Below are 15,361 nucleotides of genomic sequence, written 5' to 3' on the forward strand. Positions count from 1 at the left end.
CCCCCAGGGTGGCTGGCTGGAACACATGTCAGAATGTCGTGGCCTCTCATCTAGAAGGATGTTGGTACAGCTGCTGCTGCTACTGGGTGGAGTCAGAAATCTCTTGTGCCTTTACTATTATTATCTTACTGTTGGTGTTGTTAGTTTGTTCCTGGGACTAAAATTAATCAGCCAGTTGCTTCTTCTGCGACAGTGTCCTGCCACCTGGGGCTTCTGCAGCTGGACCTTCCCATAGCTTCCCATAGCTTCTGTGGGGGCTGTGGGTTTGTTGTCTTCTCTGGGGCTACTCACGATCTCTCCCAATTTTCAGCCATGTCAACCTGTTGTTGCCCAACTTCCCTCTAGATGCAGAGCAAGGCAGGCAGGCCCGGGTGCCCTGCGGGGGGTTTCTGGAGGCAGGGGGAAGACAGGGGGCCAAGAGGCAGCCAGGTGGCTCCGCCGACTGTGCTCCAGGGGCCCTCCTCTTCACCCTGGCCACTTTCATTATCACTAGCATGTTTCAGATGAAACTCGAGACACAGGGGCTAAGTAACTTGGTCACAGTCCTACAGTCAGTGACAGGGCCAAGAACTGAGCCAGAGGGTTTAATTCCAGGGCCCACTTCCCTATGCAGTTTTCATAAAGCTGATAACTAGCAACTGGAACAGAGAAGGCAATGGCACCCCACTCCAGTACTCTTGCCTAGAAAAATCCCATGGATGGAGGAGCCTGGTAGGCTGCAGTCTATGGGGTCACTAAGAGTCGGACACAACTAAGCAGCTTCACTTTCACTTTTCACTTTCTTGCATTGGAGAAGGAAATGGCAACCAACTCCAGTGTTCTTGCCTTGAGAATCCCAGGGACGGGGGAGCCTGGTGGGCTGCCGTCTATGGGGTCGCACAGAGTCGGACAAGACTGAAGCGACTTAGCAGCAGCAGCAGCAGCAACTGGAAGGCCACCTGGGAGTTGGGGGGGTGGGGCGGAGGGTGCAGGTATCTACAAGCGTTGCCCTAAGACCAGCAGGACAAATGAAGCCTGTTCCCTGTGCCCGGCTCAGGGAAATGTGGTCATAGGGTTCCAGGTGGCAAGTAGCTATAGAATCTGCTGATCTACATCAGAATATTCCAACTGAAAGTTCCCAGAAGGCGATTTTATTAACGGGTTCTCCTTCTCATCCGTGGAACTGTCACTCAAATTATCTTTGCTTTCCACCAGAGAGTCCCCAAATCCCATAAGTATTTACGCAAAATAACTTACAATTATTTTCTCCAACGTGTTTAATCAAGAACTGTTAACACACTAACAGATTTTAAAAGTGTTATAGCAAGAAGACAAGGTATTAAAGGTATGCATTTCAGTCTTTCTGAAAATTATTCTTGCGAACCTGACACTGCTGTGCATTAAGGCTTGGCGGCTGTGTTCAGGACCTCATCAAAATTGTTGACACCTGCTGTTTCTCCCACAGCGGCCACTCTGGGTCTTTACTGGCCTTGCATTTCTGCTGCCCCTACTCCCTCCTACGTTGGAACCTCCCATCCCCCCCAGAACCTCCTCTGTCCACCCCCCCCGTCCCCCCCCCCACACATGTACACCCTTCCTTCCAGAGCCCCCTCCGCTGAAGCCAGAGCGGGAAGGTGAGCGCACACAGGCCGCCGCGCGCTGACTCTTTACTGGGAGCTAGGTTAGGGTGGTGGAGATCGAGACCGGGAAACCGGGCGACGGTAACATTTCAGTGCGCGTTGGTGGTCTCTCAAGACGCTTGCTGGAGCCGCCTTTGCAGAGACCTCGGCCCAGCCTTCCTGTTGAAAGTTTTCATTTTGAGGCGGGGAGGTGGTCTTTTCTGAGAAGGGCTTCCGAACACGTGCCCCCTGGGCAAGGTCAGCAGGGGCCGGGGCCGCCTGGACGCGGGGTAGGAGCAGGGGGCGCCGCGGGCGCGGGGCTTGGCCAGGAAAGGCTGGCATTCTGATGAAAAGCTGCGTCCTTCCTTTCCGTAGCTCCCGCCCCGGCCTGGCGAGGTCGGGACACGTTTCCATGATTTGCTTGTAGGACTTCTAAAGAACGAGTCACGCGTGTTCTGGGGCTGGAGGAGGCGCGTGCGGAGCCGCGGGGGCCCGTCCCGCCGCGGACACTCCCCCTCCGCGCGGCCGCGGCCTCGCACGACCTCCCGCAGGACCCTGGACGGTGCGGCCAACCTCCCCCCCCCCACGCCCCCACCAACCCCGGCCCTGAGACCCCGGATCCGCGCCGAACCTCATTCTTCCGCCGCGGCTTCCTAAGCGGGAGCCGGGCAGGGGGCGCACCCGGCCCTCAGATGCTTGTTCTCACCCCCGCGGGGCGCGCATTCTGGTCGCCCTAGAAGGCGGCCCTTTCTCCGGGGGACGCGTAACGGGGTACCCCGGCCAGCAGATGCTGCAGAGCTCGGGCGAGGCTGCCGTGTCCGTAGAAGCTCAATTTGGCCTGAATTTGGGGCCGCAGCCCAGCACCGACGGCGCAGGGGCGGGGTGGGGGGTGGGGGCGAAGGGAGAGGGAGGCGGAGGCGGGCGGGGGCGCGGCCGGGGCCTGGGGAGACTGTCCGCTCCGCCCCCGGAGTACCCCGCCCCCAGAGGATCCCGCCCCCAGGACTCCGCCCCCCAGGACCCCGCCCCCGCGCAGAATCCTCCCCCGCACCGACCCCTCCCCAAGGGGAGCCGGGCCCCGCGCGCACCTCCCCACTCCCGCATTTTCCAAAGGCCCTCAGTTCGCCCTCCCTCCGCGGGTGGTGGGCGACCGGGGCCGGCAGGGGGTCTCCTCCTCTGGTGGGGGCCGGAGACGGCTGAGTGGTGATTAATGACCGCGCCGGGGGGGCGTGGCGTGAGGGCGGAGCGCGCCGGATGGACCCGGAGGGCGGCGAGGGCGGAGCGCAGGGGCGGAGCTCGCGGGAGGGGGCGGCCCTGTCTCCTCGGCTCCCCGCGCCGCCCCCCGCCCCGGCCCGCCGGCCCCGGCCACCTGCGCCCCGCCCCTGCGGCCGCGCCCGAGCCCGGGAACCGCGGAGGCGCGCTCCGCCCGGGCGAGGGCGAGGTTGCTGTCCCGACACGCGGGTCGTCTCCGGCACCGCGATCCCACCGTTCTCGGCATGCGGCTGCGCTGAGAGCACGGAGCCCGGCGTCCACTGAAGATCTTTGCTGGCTGTGTGAGAGGGTGGCCTTTAGCCGGCAGGATGACCAACCCTGCGGCCGCGCAGAACCAGGAGATAGACTGCCTGAGCCCAGAAGCTCAGAGACTGGTAAGAGGAAAACACGTCTTCGAAACGTTTGGTTCTGACTGCGAATGTTTGGACCTTGTGGATGTGCTGGGGCCAGCCGAGGGCGGGCACCACCTTCCACCGCAACCATCTGTGCCTGGTGAGGTGTGGGTGGGCCCCGCCTGGCCGGGGACCCCCTCAAGCGAAAAGTCCGTCCCCTCGCGAGGATGTGCGGCAGGGCGGGGGTGGGATGTGCTCGGTTCAGTTAGCGGTTTCGTTTGTGCCGCCCGCCTTGCGCCCCGGAAAGCACGTTTTCTCGGACGGCGTTCCTCGCCAAGGTGAAAAGGAGCTCCATCTAGTCCGCTCTGGCCGCATTGACGGGCTCGGCCCAGTTGAGTGTTTCGACCGCGGATCCAGCCGAGATCTGAGACCTGCGCGTGGTTTAGAGTTTCACTCAGAACTGCTAGTTTGGTGTTTCACAAAACACAGCACCCGGGCCCTGGTGGCCAGGGGCGGGGCCTTCGCCCTGAGGCTGGCACCCCCAGTGGCTGGGTGGTTTGGAGTGCTTATCCTTCTCTGGGCCTTAGAGCCTTCTCTAGTTCCCCAAGACTTCAGTTCCCAAATCCTCTTTGGCTGGTCTCCTGGGGCCTCTGCGTCTGGAGGGGACCTTTCATCTGTGGGCTTTTGCAGTTATCCAGTTCAACACCCAGTATTGGGACCTTGGATGTGAGGCATTAGATAGAGTCCGGCAGGGGATGAAGTGGGGAGAGTTTGTAATTACCCATTTTCCTGTGGCTTGTGGCTGATCATGAATGGGAATATTTAAAAGTGAAAGGGTGCAATTTGGAAAAGACATACATTATTAAGTTAATACTGTAGAGAGAGAGACCCTAGATTTCCACTTTATTGGGCCTTTGTGGAACCTTAATCGAAGTGTGAGCCCCGAATAATCACTCCTTCACCAGGCGGGAATTAACTACCTGCTGAGTATTTCTGGAAGGTTCAAGATGAATAAGACTGCCCTGCTCTGAGCTTCCTGGTCAACCCCAGAAAGGTGTAGCAATAGATTCTGGTGAACACACACTTGAAAATTGCATTCCTTACTGAGGACTGTCAGGTGGGTATTATTTTTAATGTCCACATTCTATGTGCTCCCCTGGCCTCACTTAAGGTTCCAGCCTCGAACCAGACCCTTGGAGCTGGTTCCTACCCCTTCGCCTAATTGGGAACCTGCAGAGAGAGCCTTGCGTCAGCATCAGGGACGGGCCCTTGGAAGAAAGAAGGACGGGAATGCTCTGAGAAAGGCCGGTGCTCCCAGGAGCCGCCTAGGCAAGCCATAGATGGCAAGAACAGACTGATGTTAGTCCTGGGCAAGATTTGAGCTCAGAGGAATGAACTGCTGGGCACGGAGAGGAACAGAGTGGCCGTGGGGAGCGGGGTCTGAGTAGAAACAGCACCTCTTGCTCTACGGCAGGCCATGCAGCGTCTCCTTAAGCCTTAACTTACCCCGGGATCGGGCCTGGTGGAGATGTGTGCCTCACAGAGATGCTGCCGGGAGCCGGTGCCGGGAGAGACTGGAGCAGCTGCTCATTGAGAAGGCGCCCACCTCCTCCTGCCCGCGATTCCAGGATCCAGTACAGTCAGAAAACTAAGGCTGTTTCTCTATTTTGTAAGTTGTGAGCAGAATTCGTTTGGCAGTGATGGGAGGCTATTTGTGTCCCCTCCCAAGTCTCATCGTATTGTGGGGTCTTGTGCCAAGGTCCCCAGGTCCCATTTATTTGGCTGATGGGAGGCTATTTTCAGTCTTTATTCTTCTTAGTGTGAATGCACGTACATTTCTCTGCAGCCCTGTTAAGGTACTTGATTAAGGATTACTCTGAGTTGTTACAGAACATATGATGTATGCCTCTTATTACCCTTCTAAAACCCAAAAATGATGAATTCTGAAACATCCTTGGTCTCAGGGATTTTCAGTAATCAGTTGTGAACTTGTAAGAGTTTTTGTTTGTTTGGGAAAGGGGTTGTTGGGGAGGGGTTTGTTGTTAATTAAAAAACAGCCAAAAAAAAAATTTTTTTTTAAAGTAGAACATGGGGAACAGAAGTAAAACACAGTCCTTGTTTTATGACATTAGTGGTTGAAAGGAAACAAGTGGGGTGGGGTGGGGTGGGGTGGAGTGGTGTGGGGGTAGGGTGTTGGGTGGGCCATGTCCGAAGGACTTACCCAGCAGCCACCCTGGGCATTAGTATTCCAGCCAGAGAAGGGTGGGCATTTCAGACTGGTTTGTGCCGGCTTGTGTTCAGTGCTAAGTGACCCTGTGTCCCGGGATCAGGGGTCCCCACTGAAGGAGGAGGAGGGCCGGGCCCCATGGGGGTGAGGCCAGAGCTGGGATTGGCAGGAGGACGTGGATTTGTCGAGCTCCTCCTCAAAGCAGAAAGCAGGATCTGAGCAGGAAGTCCAGGCTCCTTGCAGGAGTGGACGGTGTGGAAACCATGTTTCTTTAACTTGGGTAACTTCCCCGTGTCCATGCCGGGTTGTGTCAGCTGGCTGCTTTCCACATACTGAGCAGCACTGAGTCCTCACAAACAACCAGCCCCATCCTGAGAGAGGCTGTCGGGGGGAACGTGGACCCCCCAAGTTTCATCTCACTGTAGGTACCTGTGCCCAGGTCCCCTGGCCCTGGCGAGTGGAAACACACAGTGCTAGGGTGCCTGGCCCGGCTTAGCCCAAGACTCTGGTTGCTGGAATCCAGGTTTATTTTAGATGGATCATTTCCCCAAGCACTTAAGATATAAAAGCAGTAAGTTAGGTCTTTTCTCTTAGTAGTAAGAGTGTCCCACTGGGGCAAAGATGGAGACTCAATTTCCCCTTTTCTTTAAGAATTAGTTTCTGTTCAGCCTGAACTAATGTCAGCGGAGCGGAAGCCTTATTTGCACACTTTTTTTTTTTTTTTTTTAGATCCTGCAGTCTAAACTGCTACTTACACTGAGCACAGGAAATCGCGTTATTTATAGCGACTCAAGTGTTTTCAGACAAAGTTGATTGGAGTATTACCTGATTAAGAGTGAGGTTCTTATCTAGTCTCCACAGAATTAGGAGGTCGCATGTTGGTGTGATGTGTTTGCTCCTCAAAAGGCAATGTTCAAGAGGAAATTCTTATCCTTGAAAAATCAGGCTGTGTGACTCAGCAAAGGAAATGTTTATGACCGATTGGTTACTCATATGCCAGTGTTTCCAGAATATCTGATCATACTTAAAAGTTTTAACCTCGGTGCCCCATTGGCCATAGGGTTTGGGTTACTAACCTGTTACAGCAGGAAGGCTGTTATATCTCACTGTATGTTAGACATGGGTCAGAGAGAGAGGAGTTTTTGTTACTTCACTGCTTTTACTCTCGGACACCCCAATTTTAGTGTGTGTGTGTGTTTTAAAGCAGGTTATTTCCATATTTTCATGGAGTGGATTTACCAGAATTTTACTGTTCAGAGTATCTAGAAAAAGTAAAGTAAATAAACTTCTAATTTAAACAAAGCACTGTTTTGACTACATCCAAGATTCAGTGATTCAGAATTCCTATGCGTTTGCTAGTGGACTACTACTTAAATCCTCTTTCTGAGACTGATGTTTTTGTTTAGGGGAGGGCCAGAGTTTCAAGTGGTTTTCTCCTTCTTGCTATAAGTTGAGAACTTTAAAACCTGTGTGAATACTTTGGTCTGGACGCTGAAGGAGAGCTACTTTGTAGTTTAAATTACTGTAGAGACTTACTTTTCCTTTTAACAAAATGTTTCATTTATGTGTTTGTGTCGCAGAGCTTGGGACTTCCCTCCTGGCTCTTATCAGAGCAGCATCGCTTCTGATTCTCAGGTCTGTGTTCTTATCTCTGGCCATCGGGTGTGGAATTCTCGCTGGGGGTGAGAAACAGGAGTGGGCTTTGGGTGTGGGTGGGGTGTCTCCCCAGCAGACCCACTCCTGGTGGGTGCTTCGGCGTGCCCGTCTCCTCCCTCGTCTCCTAAGCCTCCTCTGAGCTGAGTTCCCTCTGCTGTGACAGACACTGTACAGGTGGACACAGCGGGCAGCGTTTCCCAAACCCCCAATGTGTCAGCACTCTTCAGCATTTCCTGTAGCAGTCTTCCTGTGCCCTGGCGGATCTCAGAGGCTGTTAGGTTATCTCTACTTACACATAAAGAGAAGATGGGCTCAGAAAGTTCAGGGGACTTTCCCAAGACTGCATAGCCATAGGCCGCGGGGCCCATTGGGCCCAGGCAGGCTGGTTCAGAGCTGGTGCTGGTCACTGCCACCCCCATCCTGCCTGCTCGCGGGTGAGGTCTGGCGAGGCGGCGGGAGAGCACCCTTGCTGTTGTCAACCTGCCTCATGAGCCCTAGGCCTGCACAGCCCCAGGGTCAGGCCGAAGGACTTCTTTCTGCTAAGGCAGCCTCTTCGGACACATGTCCTTGCAACCGAAGTCTTGATTTGATTAACATTTCCTTTCTATTTCTGGTAGTTTTTCAGACAAAAGAACACTCAATGGGTTATTTTTTCTAAATAAGGACATGAATAGAAACCACATAGCTGCCAGCATTTTTATTTTTCTATAGTTCATACCATACACACGTTTTAGCCATCACTTGGGTCAACCCACAGTGGGAACTGCTGGTTACCAGCCTCATTCCCACATGTTGTAAAGCTCCTCCCCACCATTCAAGCAGACGAGTCTGTTGAGGATGGAGATGAGAGCTTCTGGCTCTTTCCTAGCTGGTTCCAGGAGTATCACTTGGGCAGAGGAAAGGGCGTTAGTAATTGTGTGCCACCAGCGTGGGAAAGCATGGGGCTGCTGGAGCGTCCAGTCTTTTTTTGAGAAGGAACAATGTCAGTGTTTTGTGTCACCTTAAAGGTGTGTGTGTCTGTGTGTGGTTGAGGCTGGGGAGGGGCTTCCCAGATGGCTCATTGGTAAAGAATCTACCTGCAATGCAGGGGAGACAGGTTCAATCCCTGGGTCGGGAAGACCCCCTGGAGAAGGACATGGCAACCCACTCCAGTATTCTTGCCTAGAGAATCCCATGGACAGAGGAGCCTGGTGGGCTACAGTCCTTGGGGTCGCAAAGAGTCGAATACAATTTAGTGACTGAACAGCAAGAGAAGTATGCGGTTTACAAGGAAGAACCTAAATGGGGCAGGTGAAGCGAAGGGCATGGAGCACAGATGCGTGGCCCGGGGGTAGCCTGTCACGTGGAGCGCTGCTCAGGTGAGGCCAGGCTGCTGTTACCCGTCACTTGTCAGTCACACACGAGGTTATTTGCAGCCATTGTGTCCTTGCTTGGAGCTCCAATATGTTGAGACCATTGAAGGAAGTATGAGCCTCCCTCATCTCAGAAAAACATTTAAAATGTATTAACAGCATCCGGTCCCATCACTTCATGGGAAATAGGTGGGGAAACAGTGGAAATAGTGGCAGACTTTATTTTTGGGGGGCTCCAAAATCACTGCAGATGGTGACTGCAGCCATGAAATTAAAAGACGGTTATTCCTTGGAAGGAAAGTGATGACCAACCTGGATAGCATATTAAAAAGCAGAGACATTACTTTGCCAACAAAGGTCTGTCTAGTCAAGACTGTGGTTTTTCCAGTGGTCAGGCATGGATGTGAAAGTTGGACTGTGAAGAAAGCTGAGTGCCGAAGAATTGATGCTTTTGAAGTGTGGTGTTGGAGAAGACTCTTGAGAGTCGCTTGGACTGCAAGGAGATCCAACCAGTCCATCCTGAAGGAGATCAGTCCTGGGTGTTCATTGGAAGGACTGATGCTGAAGCTGAAACTCCAATACTTTGGCAACCTCATGCGAAGAGTTGACTCATTGGAAAAGACCCTGATGCTGGGAGGGATTGGGGGCAGGCGGAGAAGGGGATGACAGAGGATGAGATGGCTGGATGGCATCACCGACTCGATGGACATGAGTTTGAGTGAACTCCAGGAGTTGGTGATGGACAGGGAGGCCTGGCGTGCTGCGATTCATGGGGTTGCAAAGAGTCGGACACGACTGAGCGACTGAACTGAACTGAACTGAACAGCAAGAGGAGAACTTCTTGCACGGAAGATACTGTGCGCTGTTTTTTTTTAGTTCTTATTTATTTAGTTTTATTTTCGGCTGTGCTGGGTCTTGCTGCACGAGGCTTTCTCTAGTTGCAGCGCGGGGGCTGCTCTTTGTTGCAGCGCACAGGCTCCTCGTGGCGGTGGCTGTCTCGCTGCAGAGCGCGGGCTGTGGGTGCACGTGCCTCCGCCGTGCGGCCTGTGGGCTCGGTGGGTGCGGTTTTCAGACTCCGGAGCACAGGCCCCGTGGCTGTGGCACCAGGCTTAGTTGCTCCGCGGCATTTGGGACCTTCCTAGACCAGGGATTGAACCCGTGTCTCCTGCATTGGCAGGCGGATTCTCTACCGCTGAGCCTCCAGGGAAGCCCTAAGTGTGCGCTGTTTTTATTCATCAGCTTGAGTGCGGGTCGTGCTAACCTGAAGATTGTTTTGTGAAGTTTGAATAGGTAATTGCTATTAGCCTGCTGTCTGTTAAGTAACATGAATACTTTTGTTCCTGATTAAAATGTTTGTTCTTTTTGGTGTGTTTCTCTGAGAAGCAAAGTCAGGAGATTTCCAGTAGCAAAATGGGGAAAGAGAACTCTGTGGACTGTCTCAGTGTAACAGATAATTCACCTCTATGTAGAGCGAACATTTCAGAGGCAAAGCAAGCTCCCAGAGATCATGTCACCCGGTTTCCAAAGTGATGTAATTTGTCCAAGTTCACATAATGGGCCAGCGGCAGAGCCAGAACTCCCAGCTTGGTCTTGAGACCCCTCTCAGGACAGTCTCAGTCTTCGGAAACCCCGGACCCTGCTGAGAACACCACCACCTGGAGAGGTGGTTTCTATGCCTGGTCCCCCGAGACCAGAGGATGAGATGCCAGGACTCCATCTCTGGGCCCAGACACGGGTGGCCTTGTGAGGTCAAAGGTTCTTTGAAGGCTGCTGTTCTATCATAATATTCCATGATCGTTTTATAGTCCATAACTCATCTGGTTTGATTTTGATGGCAACATGATGTTTTAAATAACTGATTAAACTTTAACCTGATTAATCCTTAGCTGTATGTCCTCCACATCATCAAGTAAAATCGGTAACTTGTTTATTTTGTGGCTTCAGCACTGGCCCCAGGCCTGTGCCCTGAACCTGTGGTCAGGCTGTTTCCACAAGTGTGGACATGCAACAGACAGGTTCAGCACCCCCGTTGCACCCCAGAGTTTTAAAAAAGGGGTTCCCAGTCATGTCAGGCCCAATGTCCCTTTCTATAAAAAGTTTTTAATATCCTTGTTACTAAACCTGAAATGAAATTCCTGGGTGGTAGAAACTACCTTCACACATAATTTCAAGTCAATATAATGTTTGAACTGTAACATTAAAAAGAAATCAAATGAAAGTAAAATGCAGGAACAGAATGTGAATATTGTGACTAACTCTTGGGAAGGTTCGGAACAAAGTCATGTATAATCTTTCCTGATTTCCATGCAGATTGCATTCCTGGAATATTCAAAATATGTTGAAACTACTCATGACGTATTTTGAATTTACGTGTGAGTCGAAATCAGTTTGTAGGTCTGAAAGTTATAAATGTGGTTTTTGGATCTGCTTGAGTAGCCCGTGGGAAAGTTCCTCATCGTGCAGGCCTGCCCGAGGACAGGATGGTTGGCATGCCATGCCCTGCCCCCAAATGCCTTCAGTCTCTGCTCCAATCACTGTGACTTCCCAACACCTGCACCCTCCCCCCAGCATTTCCTAAATGCCCTCTGAGAGCTGGCACATGCTCCCTGACAGCATCATCCCAAAGTGCCTTCTCCTCCCTGGCAATCATAATTACAGTCGTGGCTGGAAAAAGCAGGCCCCCTTGTGGAGAGACTTACCATGATTGCCTGAGCGAGGGGGTTGGAAAGATGAAATTCGAGACTGGAGTACAATGCCCGTGGAAACCAAGAGGCATGGGGAGGGCCGTGGACACACATACAGAGACCCGGATCGCCACTGAGTCTGAACTGCCAGCCGGAATGTTCCTCTCCTGCTCCTGCCTATGCGGGAGAACACATGGCCCCATCTACTTGGTCGCTTTGAATAGCATGCTATTTTTAGAATCTACTGCATATGAGGAGTTGGGGGTTTATGTAGAAAACAAAAGTTGGTGGCTGTTGTCAGTTCCTGTAGCCAAGTCAACTCAGCAAAATAATAAAGATCAGAGCATGCATAAGTAAAATAGAGATTAAAAAATCAGAAAAGTTCAATGAAACCAAGAACTGGTGTTTTGAAAGGATAAACAAAGTCAGCAAACCTCTAGGCAGGCTCACCAAGGAAGAAAAGAGACAGGACCCAAATCAAAGAAGAAATGAAAGAGGAGAAATAACAACGGAGACCCCAGAAATACAAAGAATCATAGAGAATACTATGGACAGCTGTATGCCAATAAATTGGACAACCTAGGAGAAATGGGCACGTTTCTAGAAACACAGCCTGACAAAACTCAGGAAGAAACAACTAATTTGAACAGACTGACCACTAGAAGTTAAATAGAATCTGAAATTTAGGGGGGAAAAAACCTCCCTGCAAACAGAAGTCTGGGACTAGACAACTTCACTTGGGAATTCTACCAAACACTCAAGAAATAACTTCTTAAACTATTCCAAAAACTGAAGAAGAGGGTACACTCCCAGATTCATTCTGTGAAGGCAACAACACCCTGATGCCAAAACTAGACAAAGACACTACAAAAAAGTGAAAGCTACAGGCCAGTATCACTCATGAATGTAGATGCAAAAATCATCAACAGAATATTAGCAAACCAAATACAACAATACATAGAAAGGATCATACACACAATCAAGTTGGATTCATTTCAGGGTCACAAGGATGGTTCAACATCAGCAAATTGATCAATGTGATATATCACATCAACAAAAGGATAGAAACCACATGATCACTTCAGTAGATGTAGAAAAAGCATTGGACAAAATTCAACCTCTCACCAGAATGGTTATAGAGGGAACATATCTCAATGTGATAAAAAGCCATTTATGATAAACCCACATTCAACATAATAGAAAGAAAAGAAAAGTGAAGTCGCTCAGTCGTGTCCGGCTCTTTGCAACCCCGTGGACTGTAGCCTACCAGGCTCCTCCACTGGAGGTAACCCAGTGGAGTTACCCAGATTTCCTTCTCCAGGGGATCTTCCCAACCCAGGGATCGAACCCGGGTCTCCCACATTGAAAGCAGACGCTTTAACCTCTGAGCCACCAGGGAAGCCCATCAACGTAATACTCAATGGTAAAAAGCTGAAAACCTTCCTGCTAAATTCAGGAATAAGACACAGTTGCCTGCTCTCATTACTTCTATTCAACATAATATTGGAAGTCCTAGCCATAGCAATCAGACAAGAAAAAGAAATATAGAACTTACCTGGTGGTCCAATGGTTAAGAATCTACCTTCTAATGCACAGGACATAGATTTGATCCCTGATCGGGGAACGAAGATCCCACATATCAACAGCTAAGCCCATGCACCACAACTAGAGAGCCAGTGCACTCTGGAGCCTGTGCGCCAAAACTAGAAAGCAACAAAGAATACACAGGCCCCAGTGAAGACCCAGCACAGCCAGAATAAAAATAGGTAAATAAGAAATACAAGGTATCTAAACTGGAAGAGAAGAGGAAAAACTGCTACTATCTGTACATAGGATGATACCCTATATAGAGAGCCCTGAAGTCTCCACATAAAATCTGTTAGAACTAATAAATGAATTCAGCAAGATAGCAGGATACAAGATTAATATTTAGAAACCTGAACCTGTTGCATTTCTTTAATAAGAAAATATCAGGAAAATAACGTTTAAAAAAAATCCTGTTTAAAATCACATAAAAAAAAAAAAGCCCAAAAAACCTAGGACTAAACTTAACCATGGTGGTAAAAGAGCTGTATGCTGAAAATTATTAAATGTTGATTAAGGAAATTGAGGAAATCCATGGGGTCACAAAGTGTCAAGACACAGCTGAGCAGCTGAACTGACTGAACTGAACTGAAGGAAATTGAAGATAATTCAAAGAAATGGAAAGATATCCCATGCTCTTGCCGACAAAGGCCCATATGGTCAAAGCTATGGTTTTTCCAGTAGTCGTGTACGGATGTGAGAGTTGAACCATAAAGAAGGCTGAGTGCCGAAAAATTGATGCTTTCCAATTGTGGTGTTGGAGAAGACTCTTGAGAGTCCCTTGGACTGGAAGGAGATCAATCCAGTCCATCCTAAAGGAAATCAGTCCTGAATATTCATTGGAAGGACTGGTGCTGAAGCTGAAGCTCCAATACTTTGGCCACCTGATGCGAAGAGCTGACCCATTGGAAAAGACCCTGATGCTGGGAAAGATTGAGGGCAGGAGGAGAAGGGGCAGCAGAAGATGAGATGGTTAGATAGCATCACCGACTCGATGGACATGAGTTTGAGCAGGCTCTGGGAGACAGTGAAGACAGGGAAGCCTGGGGTGCTGTAGTCCATGGAGTTGCATGGAGTCGGGCATGTCTTAGCAACTGAACAACAACATAGATCAACAGAACAGAGAGCCCAGAAATAAATCCACATACCTATGGTCAAACTTCAGCAAAGGAGGCAAGAATGGAAAATGGCAAAACAGTCTCTTCAACAAGTGGTGTTGTGAATACTAGACAGCTGCATGTAAATCAATGAAACTAGAACACTCCCTCACACCATATAAAAAATAAACTCAAAATAGTTTAAAGACCTAAATATAAGACATGACACCATAAAACTCCTAGAAGAGGACATAGGCAAAACATTCTCTGACATAAATTATAGCAATATTTTCTTAGCTCAGTTTCCCAAAGCAAAAGAAATAAAAGCAAAAATAAAATGGGACCTAATTAAATTCAAAAACTTTTCTATAGCAAACAAAACCATAAACAAAAGGAAAAGACTGGAAGAAAATATTTGCAAAGGGTATGGCCAACAAATAGTTAATATCCAAAATGTACAAACCGCTCCTACATACAGCTCAATCTCAATAAAACAAACAACCCAATCAAAACATAGGCAGAAGACTTAAATAGACATTCTCCAAAGGAGACATACAGATGGCAACAGGCAGATGGAAAGATGCTCAACATGACTAATTATTAGAGAAATGCAAATTAAAAGCCCAGTGGGGTATCACCTCCTGCCAGTCAGAATGGCAATCATTAAAAAGTCTGCAAATAATAAATGCTGAATAGGGTGTGAAGAAAAGGAAACCCTCCTACACTGTGGGTAGGAATGTAAATTGGTGCAGCCACTATGGAAAGCAATGTGGAGGTGCCTTTAAAAACTAAAAATAGAGTTACCATGTGATCCAGCAATCCCACTCTTAGGCATATCCACTTATGTGTGGAATCTAAAAAAATACAAAAGAATTTGTACACAAAACAGAAACAGACTCTCAGACCTCAAGACGAACTTCTGGTTACCAAGAGGGAAAGGCAGGGAGGCAGGGCAGATTAGGAGTTGGGGATTAACAAATCCAAAGTACTGTATATAAGACAGACACATGACAAGGCTATACTGTACCACACAGGGAATTGTATTCAATATCTTGTAGTAACCTATTACTATAATAGCATAAAGTATGAAAAACAGCTGAATCACTTTGCTGTACCCCGGAAACTAACACAACACTGTAAATCAATTCTACTTCGAGAAAAAAAAGGATTTTTTTTTAAAGGCAAGTCGGGGAAGGGCTTCTGTGTCAGAGCCTCACGGTGGTTCTGCAGAGCTCAGCATTGTGAGTCCCTTCAGCCCGGGGCCCTGTGTGTGCTCCCGTGAGTCTGAGAACCTGCCCGACAGGAGCTCTATTCCTTGTTCCTTTCTCACGTGGACGGAGGGAGGGCCCCTGCTTGTTCCTAAACAAAACCGGTTCTTTGTCCCGCTTCAGGCTTCAACCACTTGGTATCCCTCTTACATTGACGTGCGTGTGCTTTAGTCCTTTAACTTTTCCCAAGAGGTGATAAATACAGTGGTAACATGTCCCGTGGCTGGAGGAAAACTCTCCCATCACAGAGCTTTGGGGTCACTGATCCGCACGTCAGCTCAGAGCAGTAAGTCT

The 15,361-nt window shown here is 49.8% G+C and overlaps 1 protein-coding gene across 42 annotated transcripts in view; it reads left to right on the forward strand.

Moving 5' to 3' along the window:
• Window positions 1–15,361, forward strand: part of LRRFIP1 (LRR binding FLII interacting protein 1) — a 160,269-nt gene that overhangs the window by 64,512 nt on the left and 80,396 nt on the right. For 3 of the 42 annotated variants that reach the window (XM_061122600.1, XM_061122558.1, XM_061122568.1), the window contains exon 1: window positions 2,974–3,241. The exons of 31 other annotated variants lie outside the window; for them this stretch is intronic. In XM_061122600.1, the coding sequence (XP_060978583.1) occupies window positions 3,176–3,241 (66 nt within the window). In that variant the 5' untranslated portion in view covers window positions 2,974–3,175. Of the gene's footprint in view, window positions 1–2,973; window positions 3,242–4,582; window positions 4,869–15,361 lie in introns of those variants that run through there. 8 more of the 42 variants (XM_061122588.1, XM_061122596.1, XM_061122593.1 and 5 more) reach the window with 6 other exon arrangements.

The sequence above is a fragment of the Dama dama genome, chromosome 20 (genome assembly GCF_033118175.1).
Source record: "Dama dama isolate Ldn47 chromosome 20, ASM3311817v1, whole genome shotgun sequence".
Taxonomy (NCBI): domain Eukaryota; kingdom Metazoa; phylum Chordata; class Mammalia; order Artiodactyla; family Cervidae; genus Dama; species Dama dama.